Source organism: Nesoenas mayeri, assembly GCF_963082525.1.
Source record: "Nesoenas mayeri genome assembly, chromosome: 8".
Classification (NCBI taxonomy): Eukaryota; Metazoa; Chordata; class Aves; order Columbiformes; family Columbidae; genus Nesoenas; species Nesoenas mayeri.
The window spans coordinates 30,390,334-30,413,497 of record NC_137554.1 but is presented as its reverse complement, the minus strand read 5'-3'; the positions used below and the strand labels follow the sequence as shown (position 1 = coordinate 30,413,497).

Sequence of the window (23,164 nt, the reverse complement as noted above, 5' to 3'; positions counted from 1 at the left end):
TCCACAAGTTCCCTGCTACTGTTATTCAGGTATAAAAATTTAGGTTTGTGCACAATCCTAAGATTGCTATAAAAATATGTCCCTTTGACAGGTTGTAGTTAGAGATACAGTCGCTATCTACAAAACAGTGCAGGGAAGTCAGAGTTATTTTATTTCGGTATGTTTCAAAATCCAACGTTTGGCAAAGAGTGTGAGCTATAAAGGATTAGTGCCCAGCAAGTCTCTCAAAACTGCTAATAAAGCTTTATATGTTAGCAAGTATTAGTGGTTATTCTTAGGAATGAAAGGAAGAATGTTTATCTTCCATAAAACTGTCAGCCACTTAGATCAGACCATAATTTTTGCTCAGCGCTGAACTCCAGATGTGAATGTTGTCTTGGGAACAGTGTTCAGGGGCTTCTGGGCAACTCAACTCTCCCCTGAATCTGCTATGGAATATTCCGTGTTTTCTATAGCTTTCCCCTGCCCTGAATCAGCATGGGTACACTTAAATCAAAACAAACAAAAAACATACTGAGGTATTAAGCTTTTGTAAAGTTTTCTTGAAGTTAACGACTGTTTTGAGGAAAATCTGCAGTGGTAGTTGCTGGGTGTTGCTTTGGAGTTCCCTCTGGGTGTGAGCCTTGCCAGGTATTGGAATGACTAATAAGTGTTAAGTATATTTGACTTTTTTTTTTTAGTGCGCTAGCATAGAAAATTTACCTTCTCTACCCAAAATGAAATATTTCCTACCTTTATTCTATGTATGTTCTATATCATCTTATTCTTTTTCAGAGGAAGGAAAACTTTGTGGCAATGCCCTTCAGATCAGTCACCTCATGCTAAGGCTTACTTGGCTGTGGGCACTTTTCACCGTGGTACGATTTCTGCACTTACCTCCGGTGAACAGAAGTGCAAGAATATAAATTCCTCCTTGGAGTGAAACTGCCTGGGCCTTTCAGTATGGTTTTCAGTCTGTATTCACAGAACAAATGACTGGATTCTAATTGCTGTTGTATACCCAGTTGGATTCATTACCCATTTTGGTACTGAAAGTCTTCAATTCCTTATCAAGGGGTTTGCATTACTGTGATTTGATAAGGGAACTGATACAGATGCTGATGCTTCAGGGCTGCCAGGGGAAAACCAAGTGGAGTTCCCCATTCAGCCATGGTGGAACGCAGAGCATTGTGTTCAGTGTTTATTTTGTAGGGCTTGTCATGCCATAGCAGTTCTTGCCTGGCTCATCCTCACTGTGTGAATGTGGTGTAAGTGAAGCTTAACTTGGACCAGTTGAACTTTCCGAACTAGTGGATGTTAACTGTCTAACACAAGACTGCTGCTTTGAAAAATTTGGCTTAGTTTTATTGGCCTTTCTGTGTGCTTGATGATGAAGCTTGATAGCAAAACCAAGCTTCTGTAGAACTGATATTGCCCTCTTACAGATGCAGTGTGGTATATGGAGAACTGAAGTTTTTTTATTCTCCGTGCTTTGAATTATAACGGAATTGAAGAATGTAGGTTGAAACACAGATGAACTGTTTTGGGGTCAACAGTGAAATAGAGCCATTTGTTTAGTGCTACGTGAATGGAGTTCAAAGGCAGGGGGTAATAAGAGGATTAGGATACTTAATTTACAAATGTTAATGTTTTGCTGTACAGGAGAGAACGGACGGTTCAGAGTATGGATTTAAGCTGCTGGTTTTCCATGGTGTTGGGAGCAACACATGGCTGTGGGGAGGGCTTGCTTTGCATAAAGGGGCCCTAGTGTTTCAGAAAATGCTTCTGGACCTTCACTGAGCAATAGAATAGTTCACCAGTGTGCATGGGAGAATCATCCTCATATTTGTAGGGCTTCTCTAGTGTTTATCAGCTGAAGGGGAACAACTGATTTTCTTTGTCTGCTTGGGGAAAATTCAACTGATTAAGAATGGTAAAAACTTGAAAACAAAATGCATCTGTCTCGTCTTCCTTTGCTAAATCCGGTGGTTCATTCCAGGCTGAACGTGGTGTCTGGGTTCCCCCGAGTTACAGTAAAACAAGACTTTGTATACTGCCAGGTTTTTAAGAGGAGAAAAGTTTCCTTTGCCATCTGTGGGTACTCAAATGTCAATATGTGTTATACCTTCAGAATGTCAGAAGAAAGTCCTGACTATTGTCTTTTAAAATGTTTAAACGTTTCAAATATTTGAATAAAATGAAAGTTCCTTTACCTGTCAAACTATTTGACTGAATTGAATGATAGGCTTTTGTACCTGACTTTTGAGTTGAACTAAAGCATAGGCTGAATTATATTTGGTTAGGAAGTCGTAAAGAATAGCTATCACAATATATCAAGATGATGTATCATCTAACAGAGATGCTTGAAATACAACTTTCTGAACTGTGGTTTGTGCTTATTTGGCTTTGGACCAACAAACTCAGGGAAACTTGCCTGAACTGCTGAGTCCAACTAGGCAAGGAGGTGCTTGAGAATATTCTCAAAATGATAAAATGTGTAAGCAAGTTTGTTTGCAGGCCACGGATTTTTGCACCGGAATAAGTCATTGTAATGCAAATTCAATATGAGACGGTGCAAGAAAATATATGGACAAAAAGCCATGTTAAAAGCAGCTTGATGATGGAAGGAACGACCTGCACTATCAGAAACTCTTGCTGTTATCAGTGAACTCCAATTCGTGCCCAGTAGAAGTCTCTGAGCACCAACGGAGGCTCCTCAGTGACATTCTTTCAAGGAAAAGACAATTCATCTTTCCTCTCGAGATGCTAATATTTTGCTACTCCCATGGAACACATTTGGTACCCAGGCTGCTCTCTCTTATCGTGGTTTAGCTATGGTAGGTGCAGCTGGTTTAAATAAAAGTTGGTTTTAGGTGGAAATGAGAAATGTCAGACCCACTTTCTAATTCGTTTGGCCCCTAGGAAGTATTGAAATGACATCTGTACATCTTATTAAAAATTACAGTGATTATCAGCTCAGTGTAGCTTGTTGCGAGCTTATTAAGTATAACAGGCAGTTTGCTGTATGTCTAGTGAAGAGATTGGCCCTAAAGGCTCTTGTTCTGTGAGCCCATGAGTATTGCCTTCCAAAAAAGTTGTTCTAAAAAGAAATCTTTCTGATAAAAGTTCCGATCTGGCCATGTTGTTAGGGATATGCAGTTACGGAGCATCTGTCAGCAGTTGCACTGCTATAGGGGTTGAGGCTCACTGCATCTAAATTCTCCAGGCAACAGCTGCTCAGAACTTTATGAAATGAAGCCTTCAGAATGGTGCTACTTGTAGTTCCCCCTTTAAAGATTCATACTTAAGGTAGTGGAAGGTAGTTCTGCACAAGTCATTTTCGGAGGAGCAGTTCAGGCTTTTACAGGGCAGAGCCTTTTTGCCTGCAGGAGAATTTTGGGCTCAGCTTTGCCCAAACAGCACTGTGTGTCCTTCTTGGGCTGAGCGTCTCGGTAGGATTCATGACTTTGGCAATGCAGATTGTGTTCTCAGCTCAAATAAAAAGTTTGCAGAACTGGCGGGTGTTTAAAGTGCGAGCCAAACTGTATTAACTTGACTGGCCGTTTAAAAAAGGGAGACTTCTGCATCGAAGCAACTCAGCTCTTCTTTCTGAGCAGTGGCGTTTCCAACTGCCAAGTCAGAGCATCGCAGAACAGGCTCAGCTTTGCGCTCGATTAGACGTGCAGGTCAGAGTCGCAGAGGCTCCTGAGGTGCAGCACGCAGAGACTGCCGTCCTTCCTTGGCTCCTCTTAGCTGCGCAGGGGGTAGAAACCTGCTTTTTCCATCCTGCTACCCACCGTGCTGGGGAGGGCATCACTGAGCTGCCTTTTCTGACCTCTGTGATGACCAGGCAGAAATGTTTCTTGGGCTTTCAGCTTTCTCATGACACAATATCTAAAATTTTCCTTGCTTGTCTGCCAGCAAGAATAGGTTGTATCTTCTTCCAGCGTACCCTGTTGTTAGTTGAAAAAAAATGTATTAATGCATTCTTGAAAGAAATCCACTAAAAAAAGTTGGAATTTGTGAAGCAGGTGAGGAGCGTGCTGATTTACTTCTGACACCAGTTAAGATATTCTTACATTAATGTCCTTGGAGCATCCCATTGCTTCTTGGATGGTACACTGTGGTGAGCTGCTATTGATAAATTTTTCATTTGATAAACAGAAATTTTGTGAAGGGACTTACCGACATGCATCACCCTAGCGAAGCACTGACACTGGTACGATATCTTTTGAATCCTGATGTGGACCTCAAAACCTTCCCTATAATTTGTGGCCAATAGGTAGAAGAACCCAGAACAACTTGAAAAACTGTTTTTACAGTCACCACAACTTCACATTGGCAGGAGAGCATATATACCTGTGTCTGAAACCTCTTTATGGTTGAGGTGCTGCTTTCTCCTAGCTCTTCGTTCTTGCCCAAGCTGGCATCTGACTTTCATTTTAGACACAGTGTGACTTTCATCTATTTTTTTTTTTTGTGGATGGAGGTAGGTATTTTGTACAGTAGGAAGATGTCTGGTGTGGAAAGCTCGCACTCTGTAGTTACCATTCTGTTTGTGTGTTCTGTATGTTCTTTTTTCTTGAAAACCTGATCAAACCATGATTTTAGGGAGGCAGTGCAAGGGAGGGGGTTAATTGGGGAAGCCATTGTCTTTTTATTGCCTCTCCTTAAGGAAATCTGGGCAAGAACAACCCCAGGTTCCAGTATAGGTTGGGAAATTACATAGTAGAGAGCAATGTAGGGGAAAGGGACCTGGGGGTCCTGGTGGACAACAGGATGAGCATGAGCCAGCACTGGGCCGTTGTGGCCAGGAAGGCCAATGGCATCCTGGGGTGTGGTAGAAAGGGAGTGGTTAGTAGATTGAGAGAGGTTCTCCTTCCCCTCTACTCTGCCCTGGTGAGACCACATCTGGAATATTGTGTCCAGTTCTGGGCCCCTCAGTTCCAGAAGGACAGGGAACTGCTGGAGAGGGTCCAGCGTAGGGCCACAAAGATGATTAAGGGAGTGGAGCATCTCCCTTATGAAGAAAGGCTGAGGGAGCTGGGGCTCTTTAGTTTGGAGGAGACTGAGGGGTGACCTTATTAATGTTTATAAATATATAAAGGGTGAGTGCCATGAGGATGGAGCCAGGCTCGGTGTCAAACAATGATAGGACAAGGAGTAATAGGATCAAGCTGGAACACAAGAGGTTCCACTTAAATTTGAGAAAAAACTTCTCAGTGAGGGTGGCAGAGCCTGGCCGAGGCTGCCCAGGGGGGTTGTGGAGTCTCCTTCTCTGCAGACATTCAAAACCCGCCTGGACACCTTCCTGTGCAACCTCACCCAGGCGTTCCTGCTCCAGCAGGGGGATTGGACTAGATGATCTTTTGAGGTCCCTTCCAATCTAGTGCCGGACAGAGGGGCAGGAGGGCTGTGGTGATGTGCTGACAGGCACCCATGGGAGTTTGCTTCATTCTCGGTTGGCTACTGCATTTGATGTGTGGCAACTTGGAGTTACTATCAAATTTCCAGTTACAGGTAAGCAGGTCTTATTAAAATCAGCAGGACACTGCTGCCAGGTAAAGCTTCGAATATAGTGTAAGGGTTTTCTAGTTTATATATTTTTCTGAAAGAGACTTAGGCTAAGCAGGGAAAAGACCTGACTTTTGTTCTGGTGTGAATTAGAAGAAATAAAACTGTTCAACAACAGTAGCTCAAATCTCTACTGCAGGGAGTAAACTATGGCAGTGGAGGTTGGAGGCAGCCTCTATGGAGCTGGTTCCACGTCCTCTACTCACTGTTGCATGAATGTACTTTAGCATAATTCAATTATTTTGATCAGTCTGTTTCTGATTTATTGTTTTATTGCTTTCCTACAGGCAGGCAGAAGTCCTGAAGGCTGACATGACAGGTAACTGCCTTTATTATACAGTTGATCTAGCTGCTCATGTTTGGTTCCTGGTTTTGTTTGCCTTTTCTGTGTTCCTTATGCTTATCATTCCTAAGAATTCTCTGGAAAGTGAGTGACGTTATGTTGAAGGTTTGTCCTCTGTATTTAAATGAATAGCACTTCAACAGCTGCACCCTTCTTTCCTGTGTCTAAAATACAGGTATTTTTGAAGTTGACTTGGAGTGTTTTAAAAAATTTGGAGATGGAGATCATGTTCCTGCTCCTCTCCCATTGTGTTCTCCTTTTGGGGATGAGAAAGAGCCTCCTGCCCACACTGCCACAGGCACTGCTGTGCTTGGGATTAGCCAAGATCTGGTTTTGAGAGACCTGACTAATGGAAATGATGATCTGAATGCTACCACAGGTGTTATGAAAGTGATGCTACGAAATGCTGCAATCTCTGTTCTAAGCTGTACATGTTTATGGAAAAATGGAAATGGTTTATATAAATGTATCAGCCAAGCAGTGCAAGCAGCTTGTCTAATGAACCTGTGCTTGACTGCGCTCACCGCCTCGGTGCGTACACAGAGCAGGTGGTGCGGTCCCCACAGGAACATTTTAACTGCCTGAATCCGTTTAACCCAGCAGGAGCAGCTACACCCTCAGCAGAACAGCTTCCTTGGGGGTGAGGCCGCCCCTTGTGCTCCTGCAGCCCCAGCTTGGGTGATTTCACAGGGAAATTAGGCTCGGGGAGTAGGGAACAGCGTTTGTGTTCTCCCGCAGTGACAGAAAGCAGATGGCTACCAAAGAGGTAGAAAATGGCAAGCATGCAGCAGCGCTTGCCCAGTGTGTTCTTCTAAATGCCAAGAGCGCTGGCTCTAGGGACTGTCCTACTTAGCATTCCTTGATGGACTTTTTTTTTCCTAATAATTTTTTCAGGCGACTCTGGACATTTTTCTAAATTCATCCGGTGGCAAGAGGTTCTGCAGCTTAATGACTTACAGAGAATCGCCTCCTTGTATCTGTTTTGTTTGTTTGGTTTGGTTTTTTTTTTTTGGTTATTTTAATTTATTTCAACTTCCCAGCTGCTGCCTTTGCTCATGTCTCGTTATGGTGTTGTAGGAGACTGGTCAGTTAATCAGTGATCAGCCCCTCTGTCATTCTTGTATTTCACTGTTCTGATGAATCTGTGATAAAAGCGTGTGTTTGACACCTTACACTGTGCTATGTTCTTTCCTTCGGTGAGTGGGTGAAAGATCAGTTGGAATAACTCTGAGTGTTACAAAAACTGTTGTGTCTTTGTTTTTTTGTTGCTCAGATTCAAAGCTGGGTCCAGCAGAAGTCTGGACATCCAGACAGGCTCTACAGGACTTATATCAGAAAATGCTAGTGACTGATTTGGAATATGCTTTGGATAAAAAAGTGGAACAGGACCTGTAAGTACCTCAATAAATTCATGTGTATATGTAATCCAGGCTGATGTACAGGAAACCCAGAGACTTTTAGAAAGTGATTGTGTCCTGTGAAATGGTTGTCCTATTTCCTTTAAAATGAGAGCTGTGCTGTGGGTGAGAGATGAGAACGCATTGCAGAGTCGATGGAGAGCGTTCAGTAGGTCAGTACTTTACCTCTGGCAGTCAGCAGCAGCTGTGTCAGGCAGGAGGAGGCTTTGGTGAGCCAGATGGAAGGGAGAGTTTGGAATTTCCAGAAAGGAGGGGATTTGCCTGATGATATAATCACCTGGACCTTTGAGTCGGATCTAACAGGAGTTCAGTAGCTGCTAAAGACCCTGACTTTAAGCCTTCTGAGGTAGGGCTGGGCAGAGGGGGGAATATCAGGAGAGAACTTGGCCAGGGTGCTCAAGGCACATGAAGAATCAGGGTAAGATCCTGCTGGGTTTTCTCCATGCCCCAAGTCTGTTCCCTTTTAGTTAAGACGCAGACCTGGCTTGTCACAGGTTTAGTTAAGAGAAGGATGTGGTTCTTCCAGCATGAGCAGGCTGGCCGAGTTATCCTGTCCATGCCTCCAGATCCTGAATGATTTTTAACTCGAATTTTTATACCACACATCCTGTTTTCAGAAGAGAGAGCAATGCTGCCTAAACCAGAACAATTACAAGCAAATATTGATGGTGTTACATTGTTAGCTATACAGTATCAGGATTGGTTTCTCTAGTTGTGAGAGGTGGGGACCAGTAATTCTTCCATATTTAACGTTATTTCTAATCTGAATGTTGTCCGAACTTGAATATACTTCATTTTCACATGTGATGCTATGTAATTAAACAGTTTCTTGTTGCTTTTGTTGTCTGCATAAGGCACTTCCAAAGTAAAAAAAGGAAAACACTTCTTCTGTTTGCAGTTGGAATCATGCCTTTAAAAATCAAATCACAACGCTGCAGGGTCAGGCGAAAAACAGAGCAAATCCAAATCGGAGTGAAGTTCAGGCGAACCTTTCTCTGTTCTTAGAGGCAGCTAGTGGCTTCTACACACAGGTGAGTTGCAAATAAATGTCTGTGGTATATTTGCATAGTCTGGAAGAAAATGTGCTTCAGCCTTACGCTGCTGGCGAGTGGGTCCTTTACAAAGCTGTGGCTGTTAGATCTCCTGTGCTGCTCCAGCCACTGCTCGTGAGGAATGAGCTCTGGTATCATACCAGCATGAAAAACTAGTTTCTTGCTTTCTGAGTATACATTTGTTGCCTTCTTGAGCTCATTTGTACCTGAATCATCTGGCTATGAGGAGGTCTGGCCTTCACTGACTCACCAGTCCCTCTTGAAACCACTTACTCTGGTCTTTGTAGTAATCTGTGGTGAAGAATTCTATATTTTAATTGTAATGTCTTAAAAGAAAGACCAACAAAACCCCACCTGAGCCCAACAAACATGTTAAATGATGGTTTCATTGTGCTCTTATTTTTTTCATGCTATTTCTCTACAAATTCTCATTCACCTTCTCATGACTATGTCTGAATTCATGGGAGATTGTTTATCCTTCACTATGCAGGGGACCTCTTTTCAAAAGAAGGAATTACGACAAAGATAAGTTTTGTTCTTGGCTCCAGTCACTCAGAAACAGGTGCAGAATTCCAAAATGTGGATGCACTGAGGATTTGTGTGATGGCTTAATGTGTTGTGCTTTGTTGTGTGGCTCTTTGTAACTCCTCGTGCCAATGGTGAGCACAGAGTTAAGTTTTCCAAGAACCGTCTGTGTACATACTGCACACATATCTGAATGCAGCTCTTTTAATGATAATAGCTTAGTGCCCACTACAGCTGTGTGTGTAAGTAGCGTGGATGTCCCCAAGAGTATTGTGTTACATCTATAAAGTACGATGCCTTACTGCTTTTTTGATCAAGACTCTCAGGCTTTACAAGCACATCTTCAGTCTCAATTCTATATTTTTGTCAACCATTGTTTAGAATTGCAAACTTCATTTGTGGGAGTTTTTCTTCCCCTTAACCAAAGCTGGATTGTTGAGTGCTCTTGAGCTAAGTATCTTTTGCAGGGTTTTCAGTTAATTGCAGAAGGGTTGTGACTCCTCTTCATCTATTTCTTCCTTACTGTCAGTTTTTTGCCCATACTCTCTTTCCAATGGTAGATTTCAGCTCGTAGATTATGGAGATTAAGAGTCAGTGTGTGGCAGTGACCATAATATAGATAACTTGCCTTTCTTTCCTTTTTTTCCCCCCTCATTTGGTGGATGCTTCAGCAGCATTGTCACTGCTGAATCCTCTGTCTCAGGTATTGGTCTGACTAGGCTTTGTGGCTGGTTTGCCCCTGCCTCAGGTTACAACACACACAGTAGGTCATTCTTACCACATCAGTTCCTACCTTGATTCTGAACATCTGCAAGACAACCCCAGGTTGGTTTATTTGGGGTTTTTTGGGTGTCCCCCCCCCCCCCCGCCCCAATCTGTGTGATTATCGTTATTATTTCCCCTTCGGCATTGTTTTCTGGAAAGCTTCTTATTTGAAGCAGCCAGTTTGACAGGCTGTGGTGGGGTTGCCAAGGGTTTTCTTCCATCTCCAGCATTTGTCTTGCAAAAGCTTTGTTCTTCCCTGCAGTGTACCGGGGAATTTTGCTCATTTTGTGTATGACACTACAAACTGCGTTGTCTTTCACCGTTTACTGTGATGTTAATCGTCCCATTTTTAGTTTAAATATTTTGCTCAGGCAAGATACCTGCTCTCCATCTGCGAGGCCTGTGCAAATGACATCTTTGAAAGGGAGCATGCATCCTCCTCACTCAGCATGTAGGAAGCTGTCAAGTTTCTCTCTTTTATCCAGCTTTCATCTGTGAGTTCCCTCTCTTTTGGGGATTTTTATCTACTGTATAAAAGACAGAGCAAAAGGGGAGGGAAGTGTAACACAAACCTTTTCCTGCAGCAAGCAAAAGCACCTCATCGCAGTTTTCGCCGTTGACAGAGAGCTCATCTCTGTCACCCCTTCAATGCGCCTTCATCTGCAAGCAGAACCCTCCTGCAGGTCTGTTTTATTTGGAGACCGATTATGTTCCCAGCAGGGAGAAAGTCTGTCAATTCTTACTTTCATTTTCAACTTGTAACACAGTAGAACAAACACTTTTCATCGCTATGTGGTTACTGTTACTTTCCGGAGCGTTTGCTGGAGTTTCGTTGTGAAAAACTTCAGAAGCGCTAATTAGAGTGGAAGAGTTCCCATTTTCCTTTAGTCAGCTTTTAAGATATTTGATCAAGTAGCTGATGCCTTGTTCTTTGAAAGAGTCTCACTGTTAGCTTGGCACAAAGGTTTCCTGACAGCTCAGCCCCTGAGCTGTTAGCCACTCTTGCCTGGTGTTGCTCACAAACTTGGTGCTGAAGTTTAAGTCAGGGTAGTGCTGTTTCTTATGCTGGAACAAGGTGCTTTGGAGGATCCGTGGCGTTCCTTCCCGTTATTTCCAGAGAATGGTGTTGCTTCATCAAGGGATTAAAAAGAATGTCTTCCTCTTGAGTGCCCTATTTACAAACCAAACAAGGGGAGAAAAAAAACAAAGCCAAACAACAACAACAAAACACTACAAAAGCAAAAAACCTGCAAACAAACAAAAAAACCCAACCAAACAAAGAGAAACAAAGCAAAAAAAAAACACTAAACAAACTAAACCAAACACAACAACAACAAAACAAGGAGAACATAAAACCTGACAAGATTTGCAGATCTCTGATATTCAGTCTCCTGATGTGTGCTTGGTAACTTAAGTATCGCAGAAATTAAGTTGCTTGCTCGTTTGGGATGCACAGCTCTCTTTTACAGAAGTAAAACTTTTCCTCATGGTTCTGAGCAGAATAACGCAGTGTGGAGCTCAATGACTTCTGTATGGAGAATATAATTTTAAGTCTCTCTTTCAGTAACCAAGGCTCGTTCACTTCAAACATGGTTAACTAATCCACACCTCTGAGTGATGCTCTGTTAGTTTTGCCTGTTGTTTCAATGCTTTTCTGATTACTCTCTTGAGCTGCTACTAAACTAGACCTGTTTTTCTAGTTATTGCAGGAATTGTGCACAGTTTTTAACGTAGACTTGCCGTGTCGTGTAAAGTCTTCCCAGCTGGGGATCATTAGCAATAAACAGACGCACACCAGCGCCATAGTGAAGCCGCAGTCTAGCTCCTGCTCTTACATCTGCCAGCACTGCCTTGTCCACCTGGGAGATATCGGTGAGTTTTTGAAGGAAAAAGAGGTAGGATGCTGCGTTCTACCTGCGTTCAGCCCTCATGAAGAGAGATCTGTGTGTACCCTGGGCATCTCTGAGACCGAGCGCACTTCAAATTAACAGCTGGTAGCTGATTGTACGTTTGGTGGTTGCTGCAGGGGGAAAGGTGTGGAAAGCGATGCTGTTAGACCTTTCTGATGTGTGTTACGCATTAACGCGTGGAGACAGTTAATCACAAGCTTTCTAGTGACTTGCTAGAATCTGTCTTCTGGTGTACTAATCATTTTGTAGCTGGTAGGCACAGCGAAATGTCGAAACCGGCAACGATTACAAAAGCTTGTTGCAGCAGGTTAGCGTACTTCTCCATTTCAGAACATTACTTTTAATTCTTGTGTACAAAGGCCACAGTTAGAATTTCAGCCTTTCATAAACGACGTTTCTCTTCTACTTTAAGTTCAACAGGGTTATTTCTTTGTTTATTAGAGTAGAACTATGTGTTGTAGAAAATTCTCTTTTCACAGGAATTTGCAGTTGCTTTTGTGATAACCTAAAAGTAGATCTGGTTGCTGATTGTGCAAAGTAGTATGAAAAATATTTCTTGCTGTCTGGAGGTGATGCTTTTGGCACAACATCTTTCTGAATAAGCTGTGATAATAGAATCTGAGGAAAAAGAACCACCTTAAAATTCAACATTTTGAATTTCACGCTGCTTGGTTTAATTATATGTTCTTCTAATGCCTGTTTCTAAAACAACAGTAAAATGTTCTTCAAGTAAACTGGGTTGTATTTAGGTAGGTGCAGGAGAGTTGAATTTTTTGTCTCAACTTGTTTTTATTTTGTGTTTGTTTTCTTAGCTCGCTATAGGAATCAGACCAGCCAGGCAGAGTCTTACTACAGACATGCAGCTCAGCTCGTCCCTTCTAATGGTGAGTCTGGGATACCTTTTATGTTCATAATTCCACAGGAAGATTTAGGGTTTTGATTTTCTTGCATGGCAGTTGGAAACTGGGGATTTTATATAAACCTTCCTCCCCAAATACCTGAAACAATCCTGCAACAAACTCTGTTGGTAAATCATTTAGACAATAGCTGTTTGCTTGATCCGTGCTGCTTGTCTCCTTTTTGTGAAGATTAAAAGAAAACCCAAACAACAAAGAGTTAATGAACAGCTTCACTCTAAGGCTTCACAAATGCTACTTTATACTGTGCAACGTTCATATGTTATAAAATACAATGAATGAAAACTTGTCTACCAGCAGAATTTTTTATTGTTTGCTCACATGCCAGTTTGTAAAGTTCAGTCGCTAAAATCAGACTTTTCAAGTTGCTCATGCAAGTGAAGAGCTTCTTTAGTTCAGGTATCTAGCTTTTTATACCATATTTATTGCTCATTTTAAAGCATATGTTTAAAAAAAATAAAATAAAGAAAAATAAACCACAACAACCAAACAAGGTAAAATATACTGGAAGTTTGGATGCTTTTTCATTTCAGTGATACCAATATGAGGCTGGAGTAAAAGAATCGGCAAATGAATCTGAACCTTGTATGCTGAAGATTTTAGGACTTTGTGCTCCCTTTTAAGTTGACCACACTTATTGTGAAACCTAGCACACTCAACTTGTCTTTTTCTCCCTTAGGTCAGCCTTATAATCAGTTGGCTATTCTAGCTTCCTCCAAAGGAGACCACTTGACCACAATTTTCTACTACTGCAGAAGCATTGCTGTGAAGTTTCCTTTCCCAGCTGCCTCCACTAACCTACAAAAAGCACTTTCTAAAGCACTGGAAAGGTAAGACTAAGCATAATGTGCTTCTGCTCGGATAAGGTGGTGGAGACTTCTTCCAAATGTACCTGCCTTGCCAGAAGTTATTTGTATTTGGTAGTAAAACCAGAAGTTTCTCAACCCCTTACACATGTATGAAGCAAAAAAGTGTTTGTGTCTGGGATGCTCCCAAGTGTGAATAATAAATGCAGAAAACAAGCATCTTGTGCCACCATGAAAAAGTAGCTTTGCACGGACATTCCTCTTTTCTTGAACTCCATAGAAATACTTCGTAATGTTATGTGCAGCTGTGTTTAACTCCAAAGACTGAAGTCGAGTGTTTCTGTTCTGAATGTAGTCGTGATGAGGTGAAGACTCGATGGAGCGTGTCTGACTTCATCAAGGCATTTATTAAATTCCATGGCCATGTGTACCTGAGTAAGAGCTTGGAGAAGCTGAGCCCTCTTCGAGAAAAGCTGGAAGAACAGTTCAAGGTTAGTTCTAGCAACACATTAATGAGTGTATTGAGGAGACTATTTTTAGCAGCTGAGTTCTGAAATTACAGTCCAATAATTTTTTCACATATTAAAATACAGGAAGCTCAAATAGCCAGTTATGGAAGGTTTGTACCGGAGCTGACACTGGATAGTTCTGTTGACTTCTGCAAACAGCAGGATTTTTTTCCTGTGTGGCATGTACTGCGTTATTAGTGAAAATACAGGAGAAATCAATGACTACAGTTGATTTTTCTGCCTTTTAACATGCAGTAGTGAGTTGAGAGAAGGGAATGGAGCTGGGGAAGAGGCTGGAGCACAAGTGTGATGGAAGCGGCTGAGGGACCTGGGTGGTTCAGCTGGAGAACAGGAGCTGAGCGGAGACCTTCTGATCTCTGAACTGCCTGAAAGGAGCTTGGAGCTGGGGGATCAGGCTCTGCTCCCAAGGAACAAGTGCCAGGACAAGAGGAAATGGCCTCGGCTTGCTTCAGGGGAGGTTGAGGTTGGATCTGGGGAACAATTTATTCCCAGAAAGAGTTATTAAACATTGGAACAGGCTGCCCAGGGCAGTGGTGGAGTCACCATCCCTGGAGGGGTTGAACAGATGCGGAGATGAGGTTCCCAGGGACATGGGTTAGAGGTGGACTTGGTAGCATGAAGTTGACAGTTGGACTCTATCTTAAAGGTGTTTTTCAACCAAATGATTCTGTGATTCTTGGATATCTGTGAAAAGTACTTGATTCATCTGGCAAGTCTTGGTGCAGTTGCCTAAGGAGTTTTGAGAGCTTCATTTTTGGATGGCATTCATCCACTCCCACTGGTTATTAAGACTTCTTTTAACCTTCCTCAGAAAACTTGTCTCTCCTGACCGCAGTTTGCATTTGAAAACTATGTCCAGTACAACCTTAATTTGTGTGCGGACTAGAACTATTCAGAACACGTTTCCTCTGGAAAATACAGAAGTACCCATTAATTATATAGCCAGTTCATTAAGTTGAACAATACAGCAAAGACTGAAACAAAGAGAATTTTGTAAGGAATTTATAAAAGGTAGTACAGTTTCAAAGTGGGCATTATGTTAACTGTTATATGCCTTTTGGGAACTGCTCTGCTTCAGCATCTGCATTTGTGGAAAATGAGCAGGTAGTATGGGTACGTTCAATAGAGCAAATGTAGTGGGTGCTTTTCAAAATTAAGAAAGCGGGAAATGGTCTTAGCAGATAAAGAATTGCAAATGTTCTTTACAGTGCCTGTTTGCATTTTTGCATTGAATTGGGCTGCTAGACCAAGGTCCAAACATTCCTTCAAATAAAACAGACAAAACCCATGGCTTGTGATTTGCAGGAGCTTTCAATGTGAGCTGCTTGAACCCTGGGAGTTAATGTTGTTTTAAAATTAAATAATTGTTTCTTTTTGTGTGTGTGACTGTGGAATGAGTCCTGTTTTTTCACAATGCTTATAATCAATAATTATGAGCATTGCTCAGGCATGTGGAAAAGTCTAATTTTTCTGAACTGATCCTGGGTGTTCAAAGAGAGCTAATTGAGCCTGGCTTTGTTGCTTAGATTACTTTGTTGTTTATATTATGCAACATAAGGCTTAATTTTCTAGGAGAGCAGTGGCGGGGTTAGGAGTGTTCAGCCAGGCCCATGGTTCTGCTCCTGACAAGCTCTGCTGGTTTGAGTTGTCGGTTTCACGCCCTTTACTGAAAATCAAGGTTGAACATGGAGCTAAAACCTCTTCCTGATGCTTATGCTGGTTAATCCACTTGTCTCCCTGACTGTTGTGTCTGAAGATAAGTTTATTGTGGTTTAGGGTTTTTTTTCCACAATGCTAAAAAAAAAGCATTGAAGTTTCTTTTCCTGTTCTGAGAAAGGTGCCTTTTACAGCATAGTTACTGAAATGCATTTGTGAATAGCCCGTGCTCTTTTAGTCCACCATGCCATTCCATGATCCATGAAGTCAGATGTGGAATTAGTCTTTAATACAAAACCGCACAGTATTACATTTTCCTGGGGTGTTTTTTTTTTCCTTAATGTCACTTTCTCTGTGCTGTTTTTTCCAAAGACTGAAAAATACAGTGGATATACATGCCTCCGCAATTCTTGCATTGCAAGGCTGTCATTGCAACATTAAAGTCGCACTTAGTCTGAAAGAGAACTGTATCCAAGGGGGTGTTGGTTTGTCATGCGTGTGAGTCGGTGTACGAGCAAAAACCTTTGACTTAACAGTGCGTGTCTGCCTGTGTCCCCTTGGGAAGCCCAATGCTGCGCTAACACAGATAACCTGAAAATAAAATCTAGAATGAATGTCGCCTTCAGGGCAGAAACATTAGTCAAGCAGTGAAGTAGCAACTACTAATCCTTTCAAGCGTGTGCTTTGCCAAATAAAAATACGTATTTTGTACGTGTGTCTTTGTTGCAGAGGTTGTTATTCCAAAAGGCCTTCAACTCTCAGCAGTTAGTCCATATTACTGTTATCAATCTGTTCCAACTCCATCACCTGCGAGACTTCAGCAACGAAACGGAGCAGCATAGCTACAGCCAGGACGAGCAGCTCTGCTGGACGCAGTTGCTGGCTCTCTTCAGTGAGTAGGAAAATGAATTAATTTTTGTTTTATTTCTCTTTGGTTTTTATATGGAATCCATTAGTAATTTGCTGTCAGCATCGAGCTTAATGGCTGTGTAAGTGATGAGAATAGATGTCACAGGAGACAGTTGAGAGGAGATGGTTGCGCAGGATCATTTATGTCTAGCAGTGCTGGCTACCGCTGGATTTCTATACCCCACACTTAATCCGTTTGAAACCTCACTGAACTCTGCACCTTTTTCTTGATTCTGAAAGAGCATTTTAACCTGGGTGCCCAGGTAGATCTGATTTAACAGAGGGTAGTCACTTGCTTGTGGGCTGCTTTGCAGTCAGCTGCAGCGTGGGGTTTGAGTTGCTGTGAATGGAGCTGATTCTGATTCAACAGGACTGAACTAGGACCTCAAGTGCTTCTATGCTCTCGGTAATATCAAGTAGGAGATAAGAGGGACTCTAGGCACCTAATGCTGATTTGCTTAACCTGATCCAACCCATGATCGGTTTGGCCTTGTTCATGAACACCTAAATCTCTGAATAATTGAATTTCTCCAGGTTCTAGCCTTGTGACCGTGGCTACTGTAACTACTGTTTTTCAGCTTGTGTGTCTGAGCTGGCTGCCCGCAAAGCCAGCTCCTCTGGATTTGTGTGCCTGCTGACCTGAGAAAGCAGATAAAATGCAGATAGATAGTTCAGTTGATCATTTCTAATAAATAAACAGATGAATGAATTATTTTTGTAATGGGCTTGTCCCGTCAGATTTTGTTAACTTACCCAAATAATTTGCCATGACACTTAAAAAGGAGAAGGGGAGGAAACAACAACTGAGATTCTGCTTTGTGGTAGAAAACTCTTTATTGAAAAAAGCCTGTTCTCATCTTCTGGTGGATTGTTAAGTAATTGGGCTGGTTTGTTCTAAAGAACCAACTCTAGGGTTTTATGGGTGGGATGTGTTTGATTAGGTTATTTAGTCGACTTTCAAGTGTCATTTCCTCATGTCATTTTTTATTTTATTTCTTTTTCCCCTGCTCTGTTTTCTAGTGTCCTTTCTTGGAATTCTGTGCAAGTGTCCTTTACAAAATGACTACCAGGAGGACTCTGGGGCTGCATATCCTCTTCCAGCTGTGAAGGTGTCAATGGACTGGCTGAAGCTGAGGCCCAGTGTTTTCCAGGAGGCCGTGGTTGATGAAAGACGGTAGTGAGTGTTACTCTTTCTTTTGATACATTTAATTGCACAAAGTAATAATAACTGATGCTATGCAAATTAGTAATGGGGAAAAGTGATATAAAACATTATAATTATTATTATTATTATAAAACATTATTACAGACATCAAAATGATATAGAATGTGTGTGCTAAAAAGTTAAGAAAACACAAAATGAGACTTGTGGGCTACATGAGCAATTTCACTGTTCTAATTGGCTTTAGGTTTGCATGTAACTTTTTTTAAGATCAGAGGGATCTACTTTTAAATGTCTGGCTCGAGCATAACTACTGAGTGTACCCTTAGTGTAATCTATTGTGATGATTTCTCAGCTTTATTGAGGTGGGTGGTGTGAGAACATTTGCCTTAATTTCATGCACTAAGCCACCTCTTGGACCGTACTGGAATCCAGTTTTCCTGGCTCATCATCTAGGAATTAAATTTAATTGAGCAGAGGGGGAATCTTTAAGTGTCAGCACAGGCCTTACTGTTGTCAGCTGTTGCTCTGATTTTTTTTTTTCATTTCTGCCTCTAATCTCATAAATTTGTGCTTAAATAGTTCAAAACTCGCCAAATTTTTTCATAGCCTGTTAACTTCTCATAAATTATAGCAATTCAGTAAAGTGCTTCTGACTGCTTCACTGCAGATTGGAGTGACTGGTACTGACACAGTTGGATGAGTATTTTTTGTAGGATGGCCACTTTAGGTAAAACAGCGTGAAAGCAGCTTGCTTAGCTGATCTTTTGTGATGTGCCACAGTGGTTTCAGCTCTCCTGGCAGTGTGTGATTAAGATGCCGTTGTAGCCAAGGCTTGTGTTTTCTGTGCATTGATGTATAGGAGACAGGGGTTCCTAAAACCTCCATTTGCTAAATGAGTAATAAAACTCGCGCAAATATGTGCAAAACCTAAAGCCCTGGAGCTCTGGGAACTTCAATTCCTGAGTTTCTGAAGGCAAGATTAAGGAAAAGAGGAGTTCACAAATGGTTTTGAGATGGTAATAGGTATTACTGGATGCGTATTCTGAAGGAAGACTTTATACTGGTATTTAAATAGGGAAGATTATTACTTAATATAAGGTCGTCCTTGCAGAGAGGAGATGCAGGCAGTGCTTCATGGAGTATCAAAGTAAGTCTTCGGGTGAGAATGTGGTATATTTTGAGTTAGCCAGGGTAGGTCCTTCTGCCCATAAAACTGTCAGGCTCTCTTTAAAGAATGTGCCTGGCTTTTAAATCTGTAGTGTGATACTGTGGTGTTCTCGGGTGCTCATTGTACAAGGGAGTTGTGATGTGGGTAGCAAACAGCTGTAAAATGCACAGCTGAACTTGAAGAGAAAGTTAAAATGCTGCTAAGATTTGTCAAAATGGGCATTAATTAGCAGCCGTTAAATTTGTTGGCTCTATGAAGTTGAGGTGACTGACTGTCTGTCTTCCCCTCTGTTTGTAAGGATGGGAGTTTTATTTCTCTTGGAAGATCCTAATAAAAATCATTCTTTGCAGATTATACAAACACACACATACCGCTTTATTGGCTGCTCTTTAAAACCGGGTGTCTGTTTTATATTGAAAAATCTTCCTTACTCTGAATTCATTCTTAATTGTGCTCTTGGTTCTATAAATAACCCTTATTCCTTTTAAACTTGCGGTCAGTTGTCCTCACTTTGTGCTTATCCATTTTCCTGGGAATAATTAATCCTACCCCAAACCGAACAAGCATGTGAAGTAAGAAGGAAATGTGTTTACCTGGAAAAGCAGATGAATCTGAAAGCAAGAACTGAGAACAGAAATTACTCTTATCTCTATTATGTGTGCTGTTTGGAAGTGAGTTTTCCAAGCCTGCCCTGTGCAAGCTACTTCAGGTCTAGATTTTTACATGTTTCACTACATCACTCTTCTTCAGAGATCTCTTATTATGAAATCTCACTATTTCAAGTGTTGTGCAGGAAGCTGGCAGTTCACTGTAGGTTGCAACAGACCTGCACTCTCTCTTTTTTCCTCCTTCTGTTCCTTGTCAGTCATGGGAAGGAGCTATTGCTTAGGTTTAGTGCAGACAATAAGCACAAACATCATGTTTTGGGTGCACGTTGCATTCTCCAGTCCAGGTGCTGGATGATGAGCAAGAGCCTTGCTGAAGGAGGATGGATTCATTTCACTAAAACCCAGCACAACGATCACCTTCCTCAAACAGTTTCCAGTTGCCTCCATGGACTTGGTGCCCATTGCTAAACCAGAAGGGGGATGCTTGGATTTTTGGCTTGGAACTTTTAAAAAACAGGAGAAAGCAGCTTTTTGGTCACAGTTAAACGTTAACCATCTATGGAGCGATCGTTGCGATTTTTAAATTATTTGCTCCAGGGCCTTTGGAAAGAATTTCCAGTTGCTGGTTGTACTGGCATTGCCAGTGCCGGGTAGGGAAACTGCCAGTTAACCTCTAATTTAATGGCCTTACCCTTACTGGGACCGTTTTACCTTTCTGATAACTGTTTCAGTGCTACAGTACGGTCTCAATGTTCACAGAACAGAGATACTTCTGCACAGCTGTATCCTGATAAATCATTTTGCTTCCCAGCTGATGAACTTACTGTTCTTGGGAGCAGTCAGCTTTGGACTTGAAAACAGGAATTGCAAACAGGTGCTCTGAATGTTTGCTCTTGCAATAGGTTTGTCTAATTAAATTCATAACTGGCTTTCTGACTTGCTGGATAACAAACACTGTGCTCTCTGGCTTCCTTGTTAACTTTAGATTGACTTAAAAAGTTTTACGTTCTTCGAGAAAGCAGTCTGTTCCCTGACACTTTGAAATCGAAGGATTCATGGAAGCTGTGACTCTTGAGTTCAGTGTTTTCTTAGCGAGGGGGTAGATTCCATATTTTGTAGTTCTCACTTATAGTTTGTCTCTTTTCTGGTTTGTAGCATATGGCCCTGGCTGATTTCTCTTCTAAACAGCTTCCAGCCTCATGAAGAAGATCTATCCAGTAACAATGGTAAGGATGCTTCCAGGCTGTGCTGTAAAGAACTGGGAACTTTGCATGTTTTTCCTGATGTTGTGGGGAATTGCAGTTGAAGAGCAAATAAGGGAGCAAGTTATCTTCTAGTATTGGTGCATGTGAGTGCTTTGCAAATGCTGCTTTCTTGTGTCAAGCAGACTTTGCTCTGCTTTATCATTCCTGAGGTCCTCGGATTGCAGGGTAGACTGGTACAGATGAACATGTTAATAAAATTATTTACTATCTATGGTGACTTTCCTGCGTTATCTGCTTATGATACTGTACTCAATGCATTTGTGTTTTCCTTATGCTGTTTATTATCTATTCACCAGCAACCCCCCTTCCAGAAGAGTTTGAGTTGCAAGGATTCTTGGCTCTGAGGCCCTCCTTCAGGTGAGTGACAGCTGAAGGAAACCCTACTCTTGCTGATGTCACTACTTCAGTTAACATTGACCTGTTCCTTACAATATCTTATTTATGAGTACTTACTAATGTATGGACTGATGTAGGTATCTTTGCAAAACAACTATAGTAGATAATGCAATAAAACTCTAGGGAAAGTCATGAACTTATAACATTGCTCATGACTTTTTGTTTTCCTTCTGTAGTTTTCAGACTAGTAAACTGAAATGGAAAAATATAAGAAGTGAGGAAAGGAATAGTTTGACATGAAAACTGCTCGATGTGTTTCTACTTTGCTAATCTTTTTGCACTATTTTAACTGTGTCCCTGTACCTAATATCATGCACAAATGCTGACTAAATATTAGATGCATTCACTCAACTATTAATTTTGTGATTGTGATAATCACACAGATGACCTTTTAGCCTTTTGTTTTTTAAAAAAGCCCACCAAACCTCTTAATGTAGATGCGTCTTACCGAAAGTGAATTGCATCTGTAAATCAGACATCTGTGACACTCATGTTTTGAATAGTATCTGGTGAAATTTCTCAGCTTCTAATAGAGTAATGCTGATCAGTTGTATTTCTAAAGAAATATGATGTTGCAAAGGGTAATTGTGTAATTAATATTATTCCCTCTCCTATGTCAAAACTAGGAACTTGGATTTTTCCAAAGGCCACCAGGCAATTTCAGGAGATAAGGAAGGGCAGCAATGTCGGATACGGCAGCAGCGTCTGATCTTCACAGGCAAATGGATTGCTGATAACCAGCCGAGGTAATTGCGAGTAGCTTCTCTGTGTTTCACTTGCTGCTGTAAGCTTAGGTAAGGTGGGTGCTGGAGTTGGATGGTGTTTTTCTCACTATTCAACACAGCAATTAGATATAATGCGAATACAAGATGCTGACAGTGCCAGTAACGTGATCTGTGGGTCAGCATGCCATTGCTGCATAGACTGATTATGATAAGGAATGTATTTGAAGTAATGTGCTTGCTTTTCAATTCCTTTCTGTCTTTCTCAGGTTGATTCAATGTGAAAATGAGGTAGGAAAGCTGCTGTTTTTGACAGAAATCCCAGAACTCTTACTAGAGGACCTTAGTGAAGCCAAAGAGAGTCTCGCCTTGCAGGAAACATCTATTGCAGAGCCACTGTCTACAGATGGGAGCCCTGGCCTCAAATCAGTTCTGTCCTCTGGCAGAAGCCTCAACAACAACTGCGACGCAGGAGAAAAACCAATGGTCACGTTCAAAGAGAACATCAAGCCCCGGGAAATGAACAGAGAGCAAGGGCGAATCTATCCCCCTAAAGACATAGGCAGGGAAAGACGGGACTATAGCAAAGGAATAGTAGCCAATAAGAATGATGGGAAGAAGGATAACAATAAAAGAAAGAACGAGACCAAGAAGTGCGGCTTGGATAAGATGCAGGAAGCAGGGAAGCAGAACGTGGCAGTTCAGGTAAGCCTTTAGATCAAAGGGATTCTGCGTCTTAATCAGTAAAAAAAAAATAGAAACACATGTATCTCAGACACAGGGCATTGGTGATCGTTGTGTCTCTGCCCTTTTTGGTGATGCTGTTTCAATTTATTGGGGAGGAAAAGGTAGGGAGAAATGACAGGTGATTTTGCTGTTGTTAACTGTCTTATAAAACAGATTTCTACCTGTTGTTCCATAAATAATTCAGGCTACCGAGGCAGTTCACATGGCCAGGTCTGCAGAACGCTCTTACCCATGCTAAGGAAGCGGGTAGTTTGCGTTTTTGGTTCAATTGACTTGTGCACATCCACTAAATTGGACACATGGCAAAAGCACCCGGTTGTTGATGTGGACTGAGATCCCCCGTACTGTGCACACAGTCGGTTCCCCTCTGTGTGAGTCAGGAGAGTCACACTGCCCTTAAACTATCACCGTGTGCTCAGGCGCTCGCTCAAAATTGTTTGTTTTCTCAACAGCTGCTCTTTTATCAGGTGTATTTTTTCCCCTCTGTTTCTGTGAGCATTGCCTACAAAAACGCTCACCTTGTAAGCAGGTAGTGAATTTGCTGCTCTGGTTTTTGTCAAGCTGTAGTAAATAAGGGGTGGAGACTTTCAGGGCTGATCTGATCTGCATAGTTTGACTGCATCTCAATCATTCCCTGATGACGTCTGTAGGCATTTAATGATAGTGATGGAGACTCTATTATTTCCCTAGAAAAAGCGTGTCAATTCTT

General features: G+C 41.7%; 1 protein-coding gene across 3 annotated transcripts in view; it reads left to right on the top strand.

Moving 5' to 3' along the window:
• The window catches only part of SMG7 (SMG7 nonsense mediated mRNA decay factor), a 52,956-nt gene that overhangs the window by 15,090 nt on the left and 14,702 nt on the right, over positions 1 to 23,164 (top strand). For 2 of the 3 annotated variants that reach the window (XM_080348965.1, XM_080348966.1), the window contains exons 2-14: positions 5,841 to 5,872; positions 7,170 to 7,287; positions 8,213 to 8,345; positions 11,357 to 11,528; positions 12,379 to 12,450; positions 13,163 to 13,313; positions 13,645 to 13,780; positions 16,205 to 16,367; positions 17,405 to 17,561; positions 20,481 to 20,551; positions 20,887 to 20,947; positions 21,613 to 21,732; positions 21,978 to 22,413. In XM_080348965.1, coding sequence (XP_080205091.1) covers positions 5,841 to 5,872; positions 7,170 to 7,287; positions 8,213 to 8,345; positions 11,357 to 11,528; positions 12,379 to 12,450; positions 13,163 to 13,313; positions 13,645 to 13,780; positions 16,205 to 16,367; positions 17,405 to 17,561; positions 20,481 to 20,551; positions 20,887 to 20,947; positions 21,613 to 21,732; positions 21,978 to 22,413 — 1,822 coding nt within the window. The remainder of the gene's footprint in view (positions 1 to 5,840; positions 5,873 to 7,169; positions 7,288 to 8,212; positions 8,346 to 11,356; positions 11,529 to 12,378; positions 12,451 to 13,162; positions 13,314 to 13,644; positions 13,781 to 16,204; positions 16,368 to 17,404; positions 17,562 to 20,480; positions 20,552 to 20,886; positions 20,948 to 21,612; positions 21,733 to 21,977; positions 22,414 to 23,164) is intronic. The other variant, XM_080348967.1, reaches the window with a different exon arrangement.